Source organism: Myripristis murdjan, chromosome 7 (genome assembly GCF_902150065.1).
Source record: "Myripristis murdjan chromosome 7, fMyrMur1.1, whole genome shotgun sequence".
Taxonomy (NCBI): Eukaryota; Metazoa; Chordata; class Actinopteri; order Holocentriformes; family Holocentridae; genus Myripristis; species Myripristis murdjan.
The window spans coordinates 22,392,111-22,414,851 of NC_043986.1; the positions used below are offsets into that span (position 1 = coordinate 22,392,111).

General features: G+C 41.1%; 1 protein-coding gene across 4 annotated transcripts; it reads right to left on the bottom strand.

Annotated features, from left to right (window-relative positions):
- Positions 1-1,356: 1,356 nt before the first annotated feature.
- Positions 1,357-21,348, bottom strand: kdm5c (lysine demethylase 5C). Of its 4 annotated transcripts, none has more exons than XM_030054904.1 (29): positions 20,990-21,348; positions 18,885-19,032; positions 18,692-18,769; positions 18,469-18,591; positions 18,146-18,316; positions 17,786-17,920; positions 13,828-13,884; positions 12,314-12,437; positions 11,760-12,049; positions 11,490-11,648; positions 11,264-11,383; positions 10,997-11,155; positions 10,699-10,880; positions 10,384-10,546; positions 10,092-10,211; positions 9,117-9,311; positions 8,772-8,953; positions 8,522-8,646; positions 8,253-8,400; positions 8,066-8,156; positions 7,459-7,841; positions 7,178-7,316; positions 4,776-4,955; positions 4,451-4,579; positions 3,530-4,288; positions 3,400-3,442; positions 3,098-3,297; positions 2,598-2,783; positions 1,357-2,458 (listed from the first exon to the last, which is right to left on the bottom strand). In XM_030054904.1, the coding sequence occupies exons 2-29, from the start codon at positions 19,026-19,028 to the stop codon at positions 2,450-2,452; spliced, it is 4,794 nt and encodes a 1,597-aa protein (XP_029910764.1). In that variant the 5' UTR covers positions 19,029-19,032; positions 20,990-21,348; the 3' UTR covers positions 1,357-2,449. The 4 variants fall into 4 exon arrangements, with proteins under 4 accessions (XP_029910764.1, XP_029910762.1, XP_029910763.1 ...); XM_030054902.1 differs by having other exon boundaries at positions 11,760-12,052; XM_030054903.1 differs by lacking the exon at positions 20,990-21,348 and adding an exon at positions 20,562-20,728 and having other exon boundaries at positions 11,760-12,052.
- Positions 21,349-22,741: the final 1,393 nt, after the last annotated feature.

Consider the following 22,741-nt stretch of genomic DNA (forward strand, 5'->3'; position numbering starts at 1 on the left):
CCATTACCTTTGAGGAGTGAGTGAATAACATGAGCAAAACATGAGTGAGGATAAATCCATACTGGTGAGGGAGTACTGTGGTGAGGGGTCACTTCTGTGCCATAATATATTTTGCAGGCATCTGTCCTCAAAAGAGCTTCTATATTCAAAAGAGCAATGTGTGCCAAATATGTGTATATGACATTCTTGATTCTTGCTGTGGTCATGTACAAATTCTCCCTTTTTTTGACAGATGGAGACAAAGCACTACCTTCAGGTGACAGCAGTTTTTTGATGATGATTACTTCATTGCTGAGCGGTGACTTCCTTTACAAGCAGTCTAGTGTAAAGCACATTTTTAGGAAAACGCAAAAGCACATACAGCTGAGGAAGTGAAGCACAGGAGGTGGCGGCCATACTGCTATGATAAAGGCACATTGTATCATACTAAGCACAGGAAACATTTGATACTGGGCATGGATAAAAAAAGACTGATTTACCCTTGAAAACAATGAAATACAATCATGCCCTCTTCATGACAAAGAATGCCCAACCTGATGTACAGACTTTCTACACATTTTTCATTTCAATTTTCCTACTTTTTTTGGATTTGAGGATTTTGGACAGTATGAAGTACAATCTATGAGTGACAATTAACAGCCAGGTTTATTCTTTATAAATAAAGATTATTATTTGCAACATAAATATCAGTGTTTGCAGAGGTACATCAAATATGTAGCCATACACGCAGTAGCAGGCTTTTTCCTAGATGTGTAACTTACCAACTTTAAGATCTGGACGTTGTAAAAGTAAATTCACATATTTCAATACAATTACCTGTGCAGAAGCCCTGAATATATTTTCAGCCAACAGTTTTTCATGTTGTGCCCTCCAGAATTACACCTTGATCCCATCGAGTAAATTCTACTTGTCCTTTTCCGGTGAAGGCCACAGCTGCGACAACCAATTTTTCAGTGATGGGGTAACTGGTTTGTAAAACCAGATGGACAAAATCTGATTCTTCACCATTTGACTTACATGCATGTTTGATATTTAAGGTCAAAAACATTTTTCCATGTTCTTCAAGATTAAAAACCTTTGCCAGAGTGTATGTAATTGTGGATGTGACAGTGTGACTTTCTATGAACTTGCATAAATTCCTAGAATAGAGAAAAATGTGTACTTGTTTGGTCAATATTGTATGTGATGTCCAATGTCTGGCATTTTACAGTGAAAGCTTTTCTAAATAAACCAGCTGATCATGAAAGCAGTTTTAGTGCCATGCTTCTTCTACAACTCCTCTATTAAGTTTTGCCTTGTTCACTATGACAAATGCAGAACGTAGCCCTCCAAGTTCAGAAAGAATGAGCCGAGTTATCCTAAACAATTCTAAACCTTTATTTTCTAACAAGAGTGAAAAGAAACAAAGGCAACATTAAAATGAAAAGTTTATACACAAACTCACGACAACTGCGTGTCTGCAATATCAATAACAATAATAATATAATCATTTGAACCCAAGAACAAAATAAAATGTGATAAAGTGAGTTACAGTGAAGTTACCTTAATTTGCAGAAAAAGAGACACAGAGAAGGTCAAATTCAAAGGAATAGAATAAAACATGGAGTCAAGAGGATGGGAGCTAAAAAAGGCATCACAGGAGGGAAGGGCAGAAAGAGAGAGAGAGGGAGGGAGAGATAAAGATTGAATGCAAGAGGTACAGATATCCGTTTTGGGAAAGTAGCACCAAAAACATGAATGCCTGTTTTTCACACTTCCCAAAATATACTACCGGCTTATTCAAAATGCATGTCCCCTCAAACAGCTTCATCAAACACAAGATTCAATACAAAAAGAAAATACAAGTGTTACCACGGTGCTGTTTCCTAAGATTGGCTGTCAAAACCTTCTGCTGTACTTCAGCTTCAGGATTCATGCCTCAACAGCACTGCCTAATTAAACCCCCGTTTATCCAACTTCAGTGGGCGGGGTCAAGTAAAGTGAAACTGCAATGTCCTGTATTGAGACAAGCCTCAGTTGAACTAGCATTTAATACAGCCGGGAAAACATAGCATACTGACTGATCTCAGAGACAATTTAAGACCGAAGGACTCTCCCGTTACAGCAGTCTGATCCACACACTCCTAACACGTTCACTGGGAGCATGAGGCGGGGTTGGAGGGGTGGAAAATAAAAATGGGAAGGACTGTGATATGGAAAAATGGATGGTGGGTGAGATATGGCTAAGGTTGAGGATGAGACAGTGGAGTGTACATGAAGGGGCTTCGAGACTGTCATCACTCTTAGTGTTTGAATACATGAGTGAGGGATGGGGGACGTGGCGTACGAGGGGATGTCCTGCATCTTTCTGTATCATGACACTGTCTTCTGGCACAGAATGATCTGACGATTCTGTTCCTCTTTGAAGTTGGACCAATGTGTTCGCACAGAGCTCCACCGCTGACTATAATCACAAAATCTGTGAAAAAAAAAAGAGATAAATATTAATTTACAATGGATTTTACCTCAAAGTTTACATCTTTAATCTTAATTAGAACTACTTAGACACAACTGCATTAACATGATTGAAAATGTAAACAAGGCAGGAGGCTTGTTACCTCTGGATGTGTCTCGATTAAGTGAGGGGTGGGACTGTGGCTGATGGGGCGGGTTTTCTTTGACTCTGAGACATCGAGGGACATGAGTCCCGCCTCTTCCCCACCGGCCCCTCTGTGGCTCTTCCTCTTCCTTTTGGACTCCTTGCTTCGTCCACGGCTGTTTCCTCTCTGCTCCTGAATCTCAATCTGAAGGGCAAGAAATGAGATGAACATTAGGACAACAGTACCTCCTTGACCTCCATCAAGGTACCAACAAAAAGAAAAAAGGTATGGGCAACACTGGCCCAGACTTTTGTAGCAGCTGTACATGGAGTAAAACTGATATAGCAATCATGCTGATCGTGTTATGGCAAAAACAGTCAAGTTTTTGGTACTACTGCCACTAAATAACACTGACAGGCCAATACCCACTTTGTAATGACAGGCTAGTTGTGGACAAATTAAACTGGAATGTGTCAAAGTGTCCAACAGTCAAGCCTCGTTATTAGTTTGTCTCTGACCTGAATGAGTATGCGCAGTGTCTCTCTGGGTGGGACAGAGGCAGCTTGCAGGACTCTGTGGATGGTGTGTGTCTGGTCCAGAGAAACCTCTAGTAGATCTCCTTCCAGCTGAAGCTCCTCCAAGCGGACCCTGGTGGCTGGGGACAGCTCCACTACCTGGCCTTGAAGTAATGGCAGCAAGGGCAGCAGAGAACCCACACCTTGGGAAAAAAGAGAAAGAGGGAGAGAGGAGGGTCAGGTGTCTGAAGAACGTCCATTACATGACAGCCTACTCTCATTTTAAATAAGCACACTCAACTTACCTGTAACATTTGACTTCTTGCTGATGCCATTTTCACATTCAGCCTGTGGGGGAAAAAGCAGCATATGAAACATGAATAAATCGTCTGAGATGCATTAAATAGTAAGCAAGAAGTGAAACAGATCCTTTACCGGAGTGCCATTCATCTCCTTGGTGCTCTTCTTAGGCGAGTTGTCTTTTGTCAGATCAATGACTCCTTCGTCTCCTTCCACATCTTCAGAATCTGACAAAACAATTACAGAGTTCCCTTTCGCCTCCTGTTCCATGTCTTCCTCCTTCTCTGCCTCCCAGTGGAGACTCTCTTTGAGTTCCTGCAGCTTCTTAAGTGCCTTCTGTAGCTCTGGTGTCTCAAGCGCCTCCTTGGCACGACCCTGCCAGGTGATGGCTCTCTCTGTCAGACACTGCAGTGCCTCTCCTTCAGGCAGACGCACTGGAAGCCTCTGCAGAGCCACCAGTAATGCCAGGATGGTCTCTAAGCGAGGCCGCCGCGACCGCTGGCATCGCGGGCATAAGAAGCGTGAGTCCCAGTCCCACCAGCAGAGGGGGTTAACTGTTTGTCCAGAGGAGGGTAGCAAAGAGGGGAAAGGAACACATCCACCATGGAACCAGTCTTTACACAAATGGCAGCGGAGCTGAGGGCCACGAGGCTGCCCACCACACACACACACTGACTGAGGAGGGGTTGCACTGGTGTGGTTACTGTTACCGTTCTCCTTTAGAGAGTTCTGTGAATGGCTGGATGTGTCCAGCTCCATGCTGTCGTCCCACTTCCCGTTCTCCTTGTCCTCCCTGCAAGTTGTGGTATCAAGTCCAGCTTTACACATGTTTAACTTCTGTATCCTCAGTAGTGCTTCCTTCTCCTGGTGCTCCCCTTCTTTGAATGCCATCACCTGTAGTAAAGGTGCACAAATTAGACTCTCAACATACAGCCAAGTGTTAAAGTGTAACATCTATGGAGGTACATCATTTTTCTTTTTCATTTTCTTAAATTTGAATGCAAATAGATAATCATGAGACCAACAAGTAGACATCAACTTGCTCAGTCAACTCACAATAGCGCCAGGGTCCCTCAGGTCCTGGGCAGACAGGCCCAGTGTGTTTGTATCAGAGTCATCTAATGGATCATCTAACGGCTCAGTGTCATCTTTGCTCTCCTTCCGTTTTGCACATGGACATAACACCTGCAAGATAATGCTGGAGTTTAAGACTGCTGCCAAAACAATGTTGCCAAAATTTCCACTCCCTTACAGTATATGCAATTGCCTGGACAGACATTCAATTGTTTTTTTGTTTGTTTTTTTTTTACATTTTAGACTCTCCTTGCCCCCTGCACCTGCCCTTGCCACCTAGACCTCTTGTCTCTCTCCAGCTGCTCACCTCTAGCAGACTGTGTTGGCTGCTCTTCTTCAGAAAAGTCTTGCTGGCCTTGTCCCTCCAGGAGTGGGCGCTGGCCACCTGCAGTTCAAGCTGTCGTAGCTCCTCCATGCAGACTGGCAGGTCCCTTCCAATGGCCACCAAGCCCTCAAGGTCATCCAGACATGGGTAGTGTTCCCCGTTCTACAACAAAACAGAGAGTTGATATTATTTTTACATGTGCTTCAGTTTTACTGCATCTAAGGTACAGGCGTGCAAATTGATAATAGGCGTGATCACAACCCATAAAGGAGGGCTCAGGGGCATCCTCCCCTGAAAGAAATTTTTAGTGATTTTAGCGCAGTGATATTCTGTACAAGGGCCACCACTAATGATTATCTAACGATTATTTCTTCGATTAGTCTGTGATTTTTTTTTTATTACTCGATTAATATAACAATTAATTTACCCCAAAATAAAAATCAAACACTTCCCATTAATATTCCAACATTTTATTCAATCATCTCCTAAAAAAGAAACAAATGTATGATATTAATAATGACAATAAGAGACCCTATTGTATGCATAATCAGAAAAATACAGACTGTAACAACAGTCTGCAATTTTAGTTTAAGCCATTTTTGATCACACATGGCCGTTACAATAAGAAAAAAATGTAAAACAGCCAAATGACAATGTTATAGGATGCATAACGTAATGCTGCACTACTGTAACAGCAGCGGTGAAGAAAGTACTTTAACATGGTTTTGATGAAGAAACATTTAGACAATCAATTATAAGTGACTACTATTAACAGGGCCTAGTTCCATGTGTTGATAATCCTAATATATCATGTGAGCGGGTAAAAATATACAGGGGGGTGCTGTTGTCTTTGCCTTCGTGTATGACATTTAAATGTATGTTTTGTTGCTTTTTAGGATTACTCTTCTTGTTTTCATACTGTCATAGTTTATTTCATTGTACAGAGGTAGCACTTCGCAAATGCTACTTTGCGTCGTTTTTATTTTTTAATACAACCGCTAGGCTGACAATTTTGAAATCAAATTTATGATTTAAAGGCCCCAAAGTACATGCACAGTGCTCCATTGGAATCTATGGTAAACAGCAGCAGTATGCTAATTCATTGTAACCTTCTATCTGAGTGTTGGGCAGCTTCAAAATCTACTTCAAAGCATCCATATTACACACACTGTTAATAACACATTCGAGTTTAGAGTTGAGAGCCTATTAAGTGTGTGTTGTTGCACCAGGTAAAGCAAAACAGAGAGATTTAGATCCATTCTATACATACATGCTACCTGTGCACTGGGAATAAAATGCCTCATTCATACTGTCACATAGATATCATGACAAAATAAGTGCCTGACAGTAAAAGTTAGACCTCACCCAACCCTCATAAGAAAAATTCTTCAGATGTACATGATTCATATAGATGGCATATTTGTAATTTCAATGATGAATTTTGCCAGAGGGTATTGAGTTTGCAGGTACAGGTACTACATGTTCTACAAAAGGAGACTACAAATAAAGAATCATGGCATTACATGAGGTGAACAAAAAAGTGTGGTGACTTAAAACTAAACTAATTTCAAATACTACATCATGATCGGATGCCTCCGCCAACCAGTCACTGTTTAATACAACAGTGACCATGATGTGACTTGGGTTGCTGATCTATGGACAAAACTCATCCAACACCCGCCAGCTCATCACCTTTCCAGTATTTCAGACCTGGCTCCTCACCCATTCATTGTGTTTGCAAGATAATTTTCTCAGCTACAGTGGCAAGCAAACCTCTCCAGACAGGTGTGTGAAAACTATTCCTTTTGTTCTTGTCTACATTGTTATTCAATTGTTATTCAAGCTTCCCTCAGCTTTGTTGTTCTTGTTCTGATGTCCATTAGTGTGTAACTTCACTGAGAGAAAAAAACAGATGCTTCACACACATCTTCAACCCAGCAGCACAAAAAATTTATACAATCACCACAGTATGAAGGTGGGCACCCAAGATTCGTGTCACCAGTTCAGTACCTGGCCAAATGTGAAATATGGTCCTGAGCTGTGGTATTGACCGTTGACCTTTTGGATATAAAATCATTTTATTTGATCCTAATAGACATTTGTGTGAAACTTTGTCAGTTAGCATGGAAATTCTTGAGTTATGACCAAAAACATGTTAGTGACCTTGACCTTTGACAAGTTCATCTTTAGTGGGTGTCAGTGCCAAATCTGAAGAATTTTCCTTTCCATTTATGAGAAAGTTACTGACGGACAGACCAATTAACCAAACTCACAATACTTCAGACCACAGCAGTCACCAGCGCGGAGTCATAAAGTGAATGCAAAAGCCAGGTACTGACACACAGGCAGTGAGACTGTGGTGACTGTAAGAATGTTTCTTTTACCTGGATTTCCTCCAGGTCTGTTACCCAAGCCCTTGCTCGGCTGAGACAGCCCTGCAGAGCCAGGATGTTGGGCAGCTTGACCGGGATAAGCTGGGCTTCATTAACTATGGCCTCCAGGGTAGAGAGAGGGTGCTTTTGCCTGCAAGAACAAAACCATCACAAGACATGGGTGCCATCAGAACAGGACAGACTGGTTTTGAAATAACTGGACCCCATGGAGCAGGTGTAGTAGAGAAAAACTCTACAACTGTAAAAATTCTAGTTCAACTTGTCTGACTCACCGTTGCTCAAGGCAGATCTGTGCCTTCTCCTCCCAGCGCTCTGCGATTGTGAGCAGCTCCTGAAGTTCTGCCATGGCTGTCTCCACTGATACACTCTGGGGCACGTTGCAGCCTGCTTCCATCAGGTTCCGCAGCACAGCCAAGGTCACCTCTCTTCTCTCTCCTTCTTCTGCGCCCAGGGTGCGTCTCACCTCACCTAGCCAATGACCCTGCTCCTGCAGGCCCCGGAGCAAATCACACTCTGGTACCTCCACAGGCAGACTGGCCCCCTGGTCCAACAGGGCCTGCAACTGCTCGGCTGGTGGAGAGTCCCTCCTCCAGTCCCGGTCACTGACTAGAGCTTGAGCTTTTCCCTGGAAATCCTCTATTGTCTGCAAAACCGCCTAGAAGACAGACAGAGTGAGAACTAAACTGTGAGTGAATCAAACAGAGAAACTAAACTTTTTATCATTATTTTGTATCAATTATGGTTTATTATAATGATGATATGAAATTAAAGGTTGGATCACTTAACATTAGAATTCTAAATTTACTTTCAAGGGACAAGATATGACAAAAAAAGATGTGGTCTCTTCAATGTGACGACATGAGTTCTAGTTCTTCTCACCTGCACTTCCTCCAACTGACCCATCACACACGGCAGGTTCTGCATTGTGTCTACTAAGGACTTCAGCTCCGCAAAGGTCATCTTACTTCCACTGAAATACAGTAGCATATACAGGTACATATATGTAAACAGATATATACAAAAACACAGTCAAAGTGTTGAAAGTTATGTTTGTGTGCCATCTGACCTGGATGACGAGTTACTGAGGAGTTCCGTGCTTGTCTGTTGGCAGTGCTGTACATCTTTAATAACAGTGTTCAGTTTCTGAAGGAGTTCATTGTCTGGAAACTTCTTCTCTGCTGCTTCCTTTTTCAGCATCTCCAGGTCATCAATTCCTGCAATTCAACGGCCATAGTCTCACCATGCTCTATAACATAACCCTTGGGAACTAAAACCCTTTTAAATCTAAAATCTGAAATTTCAAGCATAAAGGGTCCATCAGTGTTGAATTCCTACCTATCTTGTTTCCTTCCTCCTGTTCAAGTGCCTCTTTCACTCTATTGGCCCAGGAATCAAAGGACTCTGACCGAACCTTTAATCGGTGTAACATGGCCAACAACTCATCCAGGGTGTATCTGTACCTGCAGGGTGGAGGGAGTGAGGATAATGGTGGAGAGATTAGAGGAGCCAGCACAGAACAAGTGAGAGAGAAACGCGTACTTTCTGTTGAGAGCCTGTTGCTATTGTGTACATTATGGTCATGTACCTGAGGTAGAGTTTGTCTGTGGGGCAGTTGCAGAGGTCCTGAGTGTGATAGAGACAGACCAGACGCTCAGGACAGTTTGAGCAGGCCAGAGCAGAGAGGAAGCAGGTGGTCTTGCATTTATCACACTGTCTCTCATCATCAGGCAACAGCTCAAACGCCTCCCTCTCTGCTTCAGTAATACCCTGGAGATACAACACACACGATTTTTAGACAATCAGGACAGTGTCTCATTTTCTCACTCAAAACATCACCATGTCAGGTAATGAAACTGCTGTTCAGAAATGAACAGCAACAAAAAAATTAGAACACAGAGTTGTTGTCATGCTGCTGTACCACAGATCTCACCCTTTCCATCAAGCCCTTCCGGAGTTTCCTCTCCTCCTGAACAATAATGAACATTTCCCGGTGTGTAGCTGCTGCCAGGTTGAGGTCTAGCCTCTCTGGGCATGCAGCCATTTTACAGGTGAGCTCTTCATGGGAGAACACACAATACCTCCTCAGACGCCGGTAGTGTTCAATGCAGGAACGGCCCGCAGGCAGCTAAGAGGGAAAGAAGGGAGAGATATAAGCAATATGCAATCTTAGCCTGGCATCAATTTGAGAGCCTGAGATGTTCTCAGGTTTAGTAACAATGTTCCCGAATCCAATTACCATATCTGACAAGGAACACAATTTTTACCCTTCCAAATCTTTAGTAGTCTGCCTATAATTTTGAGTTGCTTGTTAGTAGGATTTCTGTTTGCTATGGGAATAGTCTAATCATTCATGTCACTAATTTAGTAGTAGTGACATCAAATTTTCTTTTTCTTGTCCAGGCAAGTCTGATTTGCTGTGCTAACAGAATTTTAAGGTAGATTTGGTTTGAATCCCTGTCCTCAGCATCTCTTAAGTAGCGCAGGATAGTGTGGATCCCCATCACTCCACACAAGGGGTTTTCACAAAACACAACTTAAAGAAATCTGAGTATGGCCACAAAGAGGCAAGCTGTTCAGCTGGGGATTTGTTTTCCTGTGTAAAACTGTTTATGGCAATGGATGTTTGTGGCTGTGCTTAAAAAGAACATGTTTATTGTTCAACAGCGTCTAGTCTGCTGTTTTTATACTTCATTATTTCTGGTGTCATTGTAAAACCAAAAGTTCAATACATTAATATCTGAACAACAGTAATGCCAATGATTACAATGATTCGACTAAACCACGCCCACTTCCAGGTTTAAGCTGTAGCCACCACTAGAGTTATCTTGCTACAAATACACACAGTTTGGTTGGTGAACAAGTAGAAATTCAAATAGTTGCATTTCTGCTCACTCAGAGGGCTTACCCAGTCTGCAGTGCAGAAGTTGACAGCTTCAGCAAAGTTGTATCCCTGATTGAAACCACTGTGGTAGGCTCTGGGAAAAGTGATGACAAACTCTCCAGCGCATTGGTTGGTACGTACAACCTACCAATCAAAATACATTGAGGTCAGCAATAAATAAATCAATAAATAAACAAATACATAAATAAATACATACATACATATGTACTTACAGAAATAAATATAAAAATATCTATTTTTTTTTTTTTTTTAAACCAAACAAGTTTGGGTTGTGTCGAGTGGATGTGAGACTGACCGGTACTCCATGAGCCATGAGGATATTGGGGTTCATTATGGTGACCAGCTGGTGGAGGAGGTCAGGCTGGAACTCAAACAGCTCAGGCGTCAGCTTCTTCATCACCTCCTCAAGACGCTCAGCTGCCACAGAAGGAACCCCATACCAAGTCTTTGGTTCACCCCTGGACAAAGAACAAATCTTACAGTTAATTTTTCACATTTACTGTTCCCATAACATGCTAAAAGCTTCTGCTAAGCTAAAAAGCCACTTTAACCTTCACCACAAGCACAACCAACTGATTAGCATTACTGACACAAAACAAGCATCCATTACCAGTGCAGATAGTTGATGGAGTAGCTCCAGTGGTCTTCGATGTGCCAGCAGAAGGCTGAGAACACCATGCCAACGTAAAGCCAGGGCACCTTCATCCCAGAGATGTCAGCATTGATATGGCACAGAACTGACTGCTCCAACACTGGCATCACATTCAAGTTCCAGCCACAGCGGGCATATTCCTGGTGGAAAGGAAGAAGAGAACAAGTGTGGACTATGAGTAATCACTGAATTATTATTTGAGTCAAACATAACTTCACAGAGATGGTTTGAAGTGAGAAATATGAAATGTATATACCTCCTCTTCCTTTGTGAGGTGTCTCTTGCCATTGTTCATTGGAAAGCCACTGCCAAACTCCTTGGAATGTATGTCTGCTCCATACTCAACAGTCACATCTTCCTCAATGCTACTGACTAACCTCCAGAACTCTCTCTCCACCAGTTCTGTGGGAACCATCTACATAAATAACAACACAGTCAACAGATTAACCTCTTGTATTATCACCAGACAGGGGTGAGCCATGCTTCATAGTAAATGGGTCATGCCTTGTGTGGATGCACTTACATGGACAGGCATGTTGAAGTAATCTGCTTTGAAAGCATCAGCCATTTCCCCAAAACTCTGAAGAGTGTACTCTCGGGTAGCTTGTTCAAAGCCAAAAGCTTCTGAAGGCTTCTTGCATTCCTTGACAATCAGAAAATGAAGAACAAGTATTGTAGGTTAAGAGGAACACAAGAAAAATGTTGTTTGTTATAAATTGGCATAGGTGGTTTTAAATATTTTCACTTACCTCTGCCACACATTTGGGACATCGCCAATTGCCTTTAGGAGGATCAGTGAGTGGAGGCAGGAGACAAAAGGTGTGGTAGTTATCATCGCAGCCATCACACAGCAGGAGCTTCTCATCATCATCTCCCCGGCCACACATCCGACACACAAAGGAGTCGGCCTTTGAAAAAAGGCAAAGTAGAAAACATACATTCTCAGGTCTAAGGAACTTCCAACAGTACAAGCTTAAAATATATCACAAAAAAATCATTCAATCCGTTGCTCTACTTACAAACTGCGGATTGTTGAGGTTGCGTCTCAGCCTCATGGTCATCTTGGTGCAGGGTCCATCTACATCATCTTGCCCCTGATCAATGTCCTTCTCACCCTCTTCCACTGACTCCTCTTTCTTCACTTCCGTCTTAACTGAGGTGCTCGAGGGAAGCACTGGGGGGCCAGGTGTGCTCCCATCAATCTGCTTCTCCTGAGCCTCCAGTGGCTCCTCTGTGACTGAGGCATCACTAGCAGCAGTGGCTGCTGCTGAAGACACGCTGTCCCGGACAGTAACAGTTTGAGGCAGCTCTTCTAAGAGAGAGGCAGGGTGAAATTTAAATAACAGGCGATGCTGGAAAAATAAAGCAAATTTACAACTATTGGCTAATTTTCTACGTACACCTGTGCATCTGCTCATTAATGCATGTATCTCATCACCAAATCATGTGGCTGCAACTCAATATATAAAGCATGCAGAAATGGTCGAGGGAGGTGTATTTGTAATTTCAATTTTAGTCACACTATTGAGCCCTGCATGTACTTGTGTCAGGAAGGCTTGTTTATGGTACCTACCTTTCTTTCTAATGCCTTTGTCCCTGGCCACCAGACCCAGTCCCATCATTTTAGGCCCTGCACCATAGATCTGCAGCTTCTTCAGCTCTGGGTTCTTCTCGATATCTTCCTCTGTTGGTTCAGGCTGTGGGTAGAAGTCAGTTGTCAGTGTAAGAGCAAAGATAGGCTAAAACTACTCTCCAAAGCACATAGAGAGCAAAGCAAGGGTCTAGGCCAAATACAGAACACAGGATTTTAACAGGAGAGCATAGCACTGCATCACAAGATGGGATTATGCTAGGTTAGAAAGGAAGGGAAAGTTAGCCTACATCACTGTGACAGCTTAAAGATTAGGACCCACCACCGTGATAGAAAACAAACATCAGCAGTTGCAACAATACAATGGATAAAAATAACTTACCATCATGGGTTGTAATTTGACATACAAGTTTGATTGGGGGATAAATCAAGCTCCACTTTGATCTTATGAGGCCTAAACCAACTACTTCTTCAAAACTGTAACACTCTGTTATAATGCTTAATGCTCAATTTCAAAACATTCTGGTCTCTCTCAACACACTGCATGCCTGTGTTAGGGAAAGCTTGTTAAACTGAACCTACTGGGTTTCAGAGAGCGAGTGCACTCCAACAGAACACATGCAGCCACACAGTAATGCTGCTGTAGAGAGCGGACAGCAAGACAAAACAGCAAAGCGCAAAGGGACAAAGACGGCCCAGCGGTAAAGCATTTAAGAACAACCACAGAGAAAGAGCATGAGTGAAAGAGAGAAAGCTAGTAACACAAACAGACATCTGTACTGATTAGACTACAAAAACCGCGTTTGTGCACTGGGGGAGGAAAGTGAAAGTGATGTCAAAAGTATACAGTGGCTTGGTCAGTTAAGATATCTAAAGCAGCAAATTACTCACATCGATTAAGTTTTTACAAATAACTAACAAAAATCCTACATCTTAAAAAAAGGAAAACTTGTAAAAATAGATTTCAAAGCCCCAAAACACATTCTTCTAAAATGAGACAAGATGGTTGTCATAATCCTCAATTTAAAAGTGACATTATTTTAATAACAATCCTAGCAGTCAGAGCAAGCCCATTAAGAACACAGTTTAGGTGGGAACAGGAGAAAATAGGCCAGGGAAATGGGGACAAATTTACTTCCAAGAGTTCCAATTATCTCTGCGTTTATGATCTAAAAAACAAAGTTAACTCTGATTGAGCTATTGGCGCCTACTCCTAATGTAAGTGTGTCAATGTCAGACTTTTTTTTTTTTTTTTTTTTTAAATGGGAAAATGTCGGCAATCAGTCGCCTGACCCTCTTATGGGTTGCGACCCCTGGGTTGAGAGGCTCTGGTAGGAAGCGTGATTGCAGGCTAATGAAAATGTTTTTTGTTAGTTTAAAAAAAAAAAAAGAAAGAAAACTCTAAACAACTTCAGAGGGAAGAGGAGGGGTGGTCTCGGAAAAAAGTGAGGAAGAGAGCGGGGCAGAAGTGAGCTCATGTGCTCAAGAGGCAGTACCGCAGAGATGAGTTGAGAGCCAGTGGTGAGAGGATGGGGGGCCAGATCCTCTGGACCCTGCAAGGGGAGACAATAACAGCAACAATAAACTAAGACAAGAGGAGGAAAAGGGATGAGAGAGGAAGAGAGCCTGGGGAGAACAGGACCAGCAGTTGTAGGGAAAATATAACAGGGACACATTGAGAAGGGGTCACATTTGACATAACACCTTAAAATCCAATAGGAAACTTTTATAGATCTGTATTCTCAATTCTTATCATCCCATTTTCACTGAGAAATTGATCATGGTAACTGGTAAAATTATTGTCAAATGAAAAAGTATTTTGCATTTTAATTAGTATGTATAGTCATGTTTGATTTGGAGAGGCCTTCATTATTCTTTGTTTTAATCTGTGCCAAACAGAAATATGATCACCATGTCCAATTATTTCTTAAATGTCTAAATGCATATAATTTTAGGTGTATTATGTGCAAATGTTCCCCTCATCCAACTATGGAAACAAAGAATAACATGTTTATTCTCTTCCTTCTCTTGTCTTCATCTCCTCCACTCCACATCCATAGTGCTTTTCCTGCCACTGGTCTCCCTTGCTTTACAGTCTTGTATAATATTTGGATTTGGTGGTCTGACAGACATGATGTTGGCTGTTTCAGTGTTTGAGGGAAAGAAAATTTTATGGTTGCTTTAAAGTTTGTTACTGTGTCCATTAGTTAGCAATCCCAGTATGTTAACAGTAAGCTAGCTATAGCTATAGAGGCTGTAAAATGCCATCACATCTGGCAGGTTTGTAGATGTGCTCAATTATTGATAATGTAAGCAACTAGAAAAAAAAAATCACAACACCCCAGATACTGAGATAATGAGAGCAAAATGAAACAATAACTAAATGAACAGGACACAAAAGTTCATTCATCAGATTTCGAGTTTTCAAGAAACTTTCATCAATGCTGTTTTTGTTTCTTTTGTGTATATCACTTGATATGTGAAAAAAATGTCTTTCAGCATAATGCAGAAAACTATACTCTACTGGTAAGTAGTGCAAACTCAATGTAATACGATGAGTAAGTCATTAGCAACTTGGGGTTTGGGGCAAAAAATGAACAGCTTATGTAATGAACATGAGGTAGACAATGTGGCTGGTTCATAGGCTGTGCTGTGCACTAGCAAAGTTAATGCAAAATGGTTTGGTGACAATGTGGAGCTTATGAAATTGCTTATTTATCTGTGTTTGTGCCTGACAGAGGGAAGGAAGTGAAGGTAATGAAGACACAAACAAAATGAACCATGGAGCGGAGTGCAACAGCAGCAGACTTAAGCACAGGAGCATGGAGGAACAGCGAACAAGCAAGCTAGGATGCGTTCTGAGTGCATCATCACATCTTGCACAGACAAGCCACTGTAAATGATACACAAGGAGAAGCAGAGGAAAACAGGAAATAACATATAGCGTGATAGACACTTCAAGATTGTTACCTAATTACACATATTTAGATCAATGGTGTTAGACCATACTTAAACAACTTGTCTGCATTTTTGTTTGCCTATCACGATGGTCAGCTATGCTAACTTGTACATATGTGGTTGTCTCTGCAATCAACAAGCTAAAATATATTTAACTTTATCCTACTAAAAGTTTAAAGGTCTAACAAGCATTATGAGACTGGCAATCTCACTGATGACTTAGCTGTACCATGCAAACCCTAAATAGTCATAATTCATTTGTGGCACAGTGAGGCTGAAATTCATAGGTGCAATTAACTTGGAAAACATGTTCAAGTTGCTTAAGAATTATCTACAATCGAATATTAGCACAAATTTAAACATAACATGTACTGTCTGCATAGCAATTAATGGAGCATGGTTAAGTGTTAAGATGAGATTTTGATTACCAAGACACAAGAAAATGCACTAAAATATTATCAGTGAGGGTATAGACCGACATCTCAAAGTCACGAGTCCGGTAGGAAAACATCACTAGCCGGCTTTCCACTGTCGCACCAAACACGGACGTGCTACTCCCTGCCAAGACCAGTTGCATTTCCACTGTCTTTTCTGGTCTTTGATTGCGCCTCGGTGGGGCTATGTCAGGGTGAGTCTCCAGGTGCTAATGTCTCACTGAACCGACAGACAGGGCTAAAAGAGGTCCGAGTCGGAGTTAAGGGCTTACCTGGCTTTGGGGAGGTTGTCGGGTACAGATGATAAGTACTGACTGCAGCAGAGCAGCTCACATTTATACCAGAAAAATAACAGAAAAAGGAAAAATGGAGAACAACCAGCAGTACTGGTGAGACATTAGGGCTCTGATCACTATCTGGGCAGAGAAAAACACCCAATGTCAAATCGATAGTGTTTGCTGAAATGAGGATGTTAGGCAATATATACTGAGAGAGCTGGCAGTGGTGGGGATCCAGTGCACAACAGGACAGGTCCGCCAAAAACTGAGGTCTCAATACAAGGCAGTTAATGCACACAACACACAAAGTGGCATCCAAAGGAAAAAAAATATTGTTACATTCTGCAGTGGATAGTTGGTGCCGGTTATGCAAACTTAAACCACTCCCTCGCTACATCCCACTCGCATGGATTCACACTGACATGTCATGTGATGGGCGGGTTATAGGGCAAGACTGCGGGGCTATCAGTACGACAGTGGAAACGTGAACGCTTTTTGTTCTCGCAGATTGAGGCCTGAGCACGATCAGGCTCGAAGATAGACCTAGCTCCGAGTGGCACGACAGTGGAGAGCTGGCTACTAATGATACAATTCAGGGCCGCGCAGCCTGAAAGCCTACTTTTACAGCAAATGCTCATGCAAATGTAAGCCTTAGCAGGCAGGAGTACGAGTTTCACTTCTTGCTTTCAGATGTCTGAGGCTACTCCAAATAGAAAAGAACATTTAAACTGAAAGTAATTAATGTATATTTGTTAAACAAAACTCTGAGCACATACAGGATCTGCAAACAGCAACCTTGGTTAGGATGGGATGACATAAGATTTTATCATGAATTGTGATAAAACACTATCATACAGTTGATTGTGGTGTACTTCCATTATCAAGATAATCATAAAGTGGGATTAACTTGAAAAGGCTGTCTTGCTTGCTATAGTATGGATTTTCTGATTGATAAATGTGCAATGTGTTTCTTAACAAAATCTAAGGTAAAGTAATTCCACTATGTTTTAGTGCCATTTTAAGAGTTTTACAGCATATTTTAATGATTATCGGGATAACACCGCGCATTTAAATTATTTTGGCCAAGATAATGGTGACATGAAATTTTCATATCACCCCATGCCTAACCCTGGTTATGCGCCACAGTCATTTCACTTCCTGAATAGTTCTTGAATTACTTCAAATTCAGTTTCTGAGCAGTAGTCATCAAGAGCCAAGACATTCACAGCTGGCTTGAGAATGTCTGTTACATGCCCCAGGATTTTTTTTTTAAATCCACCATGTAAGATTTAGTTAAATCATGTGCACAATGATATATCATCTTCGTTACCAAGCACTACAGTTGAAAAAGTTCCTCTTAACACAATTTCTGTCATCTGATCATGCCAGGATGAATTAACTCACAAGTCACACAAAGGAAACCTATATTTTACTCACACTCATCATACTCATCAAATTTTCCAGGCCTGATTTGGAGGCTGTCAGGCTCACACTGGAATACCATCTAGTTTGAGCATGACCGTGTCACAGTGTACATGTGAACAATGTAAAAACAGGGGAGGGAAGCGCAGCAAAGTGCACTATGGACACAGGTTTAAATAAACATGGCCATAAAACAGACAGAGGACTTTCTCAGGCACAGAAAAATGATTTTATAACAGATCATTTATGTCAATATCTGAAAAACTACTTTAATGTGCCCTAAGAAACGCACAGGATCATATAATGGTGATAGAGGTAGGAAGGTAAATGACAATTATGGCTGCATGGGTACTCCCACTCACATCTGGCTGGCAGCGGTTGGCTCTGCGTCCGTAACTGCTCATTTTAGATGGCTGGACCGACTGGCGCAGGGGAATGGAGTGGGGCTTGTACTCTTTATCCACATCCTCACCGTCATAGTGCTTTGGCTTGCAATGCTAGGGATAACAGGAAAACAGAATGGGATTGCGTCAAAAAATTTTAAAGCATGCTTCAGATATCCAAAGAAAGGCAGAATTTTTGCTTTTGGCCAAAACAGAGAATACAGTGCATCATAAAGCAATTAAACAACGATCCACAAGAAATCAGCTCTTTTTAAGTGCAATCAGTGACTCAACAACCTCTGCTAACACAAAAAAACAGGAAAGGTTGTACTGTGTTACCGGCAGGCTGGCACCAGATTGGAACATTTCAAAGGGGTAGACAATCCTCTCGTAATGCGAGCGCAGAAGGGAGCCTATGTTCTTGCCTGCAGGGTAGCCAAGCCTCTGGGCCACACGAGCCCAGCGCCGTTCCTTACAGACCATCTCAAAACCTCCTTCTTCTGTCACAATCTGGAACAGCAAACCAACCAGTTCAATAATTTATTTGTAAGTTATGGTCATATATACAGGGTAAAGAGAAAAAAAATGCATACACTTTTTTTTTTTTTTTTTTTACAAAGTATCAACACAGTTTTTTACTGAAAACAATTCACATTTAGTACCTTGGACAGACTGAAAAGATCAAGAATGCGCCTTTCAATATTTGGGATTTTCAAAGAGGATCCTTGAATCTCCCAAAACTTGGCAATGCGGTCCAAATAATTCAGCTTCACTCGGGTCTCCGCCTTGAGCAAGGAAAACATTGCACCACAATAATTAAAATGACTATTTTCATCAACAGTAACGCAAATTACCTGTCAACAGCACAAAACAAGGGGTACAAACCTCCAACTCATTAAGCCTCTGGATGCGTGGTGTGAAGCGGAAGCTATCCAATTCCACTGAGAAAGGTGGCTGCCAGTCCTATGTAAAGGCAGAGGATTTGAAAAAAAGTTGTTTGCTTACCTTATAATTCACTTAATAATAAAACAAATGCTAACATTATTATTCAATAATATAAACACATGTATTTATTTACCGAAGGAGGGCGAATCTTGCAGATTCCAGATTTCTCTGCAATTGGACGGATCTTGGCAATATAGCCCAAGGGATCCTGAAACTCCTCCCATGATGGTTCAAATACTGGGCACTCCGGAGGAGGCACAAACTCTTCCCCTTCCATCGCCCTAATAGCAGGATGGGACAAAATGCAACACAGATTAATGAAGTCCAACAGACTCACTTCGAGAATGGGCAACACTGAACTTAAAATAATATCAGTTAAACTATATCATCCAAACTAGCATTCATCAGTTGCAGATGTGAATGGGACATTAACTGATTTACTATATATCACAGTAAACAAAAAAAGATGACACTGTCCTTAGTTTTTATTATTTTGATCACTGTAATAACTGAAAACTTGTGTTCCAGATCTCTCTTCTGTCATTATTTATGTCTAATATCCTCTGCCACTTGTAGATATTTCATCATCATACATGAAGTGTAATCATAAACAAACACAATCACTGCTAAAGTCAGGAATAATCAGGTTGTGAAGGATTAATCTGCGTCATCGTACCCACCAAATCCTCCAACTGACTGACATAACATACTGATATAATTTTGGCCAAGACCATCACAACATGAAACTTTCATACTGGCACAGGTCTAGTTGTGGATTGTCTGGGTGAATGATGAACATTTCTGTATATTAACACGTGCAGTAATGTTCACTGGCAACCTTTATGTCTCCAAAAACAATACAACAATCTCAATTAATGTTTGAAATGACAGGAAATTCTGAGGATCAAATTAAACTTCACCATAATAATTAACTGAAGATCAATGTGGATATGAGTTTTAAATAAGAAAAAGCATATTACATTGTCCACAAAATAGGGTATTATTTGTCTACTAAAATCTGAACTTGCTGGACTTCTATAACATTTTTACTCATATGTTAAAAGGTTACACTTCCTGTCTACAATTAATAAGATATATTTTCTTATTTTACAGTAGTCTAAGACACCCAGACTTTCACACAGTGAACTACACAAATCTAGACCGAGGAAAAATATAGTGGGTGGAGATTTTGTCTTGAAACAAGTCCCTGTTCAAACCCCCTCCCCCAACATCACAGACACAACAAAACAAATGCCATGCTCTAGTGAAACCAACAACCAGGCCCAATCGGGGAAAAAGGCCAAGTGTCATACACTAAATGTAAAAATTTAAGAGATCAAACGGGTTTCAAAAAAGTGGTTGAGACGCAGAAGTTAGTAATCGCCATCCTGTACGTGCGAATGTGTTTTGTTTCATACCAAATTGGACAAGTCTGCTGTGAATACAGTTTTCAAACATATCCTACTGAAGTTTGAGTAAACATATAAATCCAATTCGTGAAAAAACGAATTATGTGACATGTGGTCCAAAGAGTTATTTCTAATTCTTCACGGGCCTTTAAACAAACAATGGCGTGGAGGCCATGAACCCTATAGGTGAAGAAGGCCAAGAAGGCATCACCAATCGCAGGTGGGCTGATGTCGACAATTAAATATGTTTCAAGACAAAAAAAAAGACTAAACTGAAGAAAACAACAATACTGACAACAACTTGACATCGTTACATCTAGACATCCAGTAATATTATACAATAGTTAGCTGGTAACTATTAGCTCGCTAGTAAACTTCGGACAGCCAGGATTTCAACTAACCTTAGCTCCCAACGACAACTACAACAGGAACAATGCAGACAAGGCAAAAGTTGGGGGGTCAATTATAACAGCAGCTGGAGGCCATTCATTCCCCCATGCATTTCTTTGAACAATCTCGAAACCTGTATGTCTATTGTTCGGCGTTTGGTCACGAAAACGCAGCTTATAGCTAGCGTTAGCACTGCGGCCTCCAGTTTCTGAGCCCAGTCGTATTATATCACCTCGTACGGTAACTAGCGGTAGTTAGCTAACTGCCCGCTGATGCTAGCGAGGAAAACTTAGCCAACGCTATCAGGATAGATAGATAACCTACTGCCGTTGGCGTCCGCAGCTAGCTAGCTAGCCAGTCACATAGCCCAGAAAATAATATGCCACATAACATTACTTGTTGACTAGCTATTTTATCTTATTATATTTCCGTGACTGACCCGTAGACACCTCGATGTCCAGGGGAATGATAGGGTTGGTGGAAACTCTCCTTCCTCTGTTGTTGTTTGGATGACTGGTGGTTAGCTAACGTTGGCCAGCTGTGCCTGATCCAGTTGGCTAGCTAACGCTCGCTAGCAAAGTTGACCGTTTTCAGCCTCACTTCTCCATATAACTCCGCTCCGGCAAACACACAAGTGAGAAGCATTAACACCAGAGGAACATTTGGATGGTAAATGTGAGTCTCACACTTGGTCAGTAGTGCAACTATCAATCATTTTCCGATCATCATCATCACTATCCTCGGGCCACCCTATCTTTCTTAACGAGACGCCATCTTAGTTTTTTTCTCACGGCCGCAGCACAACCTCAAGTCTTGAGACAGCCCAGCTACGCCGCAATCACGACGAGGAAATGAGAGCAGCAAGTAATCCCTCCACGCTTGCATCCTCTCTGAAAGTAGTGCCCATGTAGCCAAATGAAACCCCCACGAGGTAAAAACAATAATAACCTTACAGTTGGACTTAACTATATGTTATTAGCAAAAGACTTGCAACATAACATTTTTCTGTGCCAGTGGCTAACCTTGCATTTCCTAAGGATAAAAAAGATATTTACTCCAAATTACTAAGAATGCGGTGGTGAAGGTTGATAGTGTAGCTCTCCATTTAAACTCGTCATCCTAACTAAGTTATATATGTACTATTTTCCTTTTATTTACTCACCAAGGGCAGGCAAATACAATACTAGCCTAAATAGGCATACTCATTTCTCAGTTATGAAACAGACAATGTTGACTTAAATTATATCAAACAGTCTAAGTCTATGTTTATGAGAGTTTTGTGATTATGAGATATAATACTAGTCATTAGCCCCTTTCACTACTATGAGATGATCATAATAATGCAGTCCCTAGGTTCATATTGATTTTATTTCTTTAAGCTACTTTACTCAAATAGATTTGTATTTATGTGACTGTTCATTGATGTATGAAAAGCGCTGTAATAGATTTGACTTTCCATGATTTATAAGATTCCCCCTTGGATGCCCGAAGCATTCAGCCTACATTTGTGACAGCATACTTGAGATGAGCTCTAAAAATATAACTTGCATAGTGTCAGTCACTCCTCTCTGATTGGCATGTCATCTGTTGCTTTTCCGGTATTTTGACATAATATTCAAATTAAAAATGATATGGCCAGGATTGAATGTTTGTTTTTTTAAGTGATTTGGAGCTGCAGACCCCAAATTCTAATTGAGGTCGTCCTCATAGACCGGGGAGTGCCTCTGCATTACATTCCTATTTGTGAGAATAAGTGAATAGAACCTAAACAGGGCTATGTCAAATATGATGAAACTGTTTTCATACTTGCGTTTCTCATATAATCTTATGCATGTCTGATTTATATGGTATCGTATATAAAATATACACACACAGGCTTTCACTGCAAGGACACTTTTTAATTTATCAGAAGCAATAAATATTCACATCTCATTTCTCTATTCTTTCAGTACACATAATACATACACAAATGAAAATTTTGAAATCTATGTTTAAAATAATATCAATAAGCGCTCTGACATATACACACTTGTAGGCTTTAATTTTTATCATGGTAATTCAATCTCTCACCTTCAGTCTAAATTAATAATAACCAAAACGAAAGTAAGAAAAAAAATATTCCTTTTGGCCGATATTTCCTTTACCAGTCCCTCTCTTGTATGTACATACTTAGTGGCACTCACATGCACAC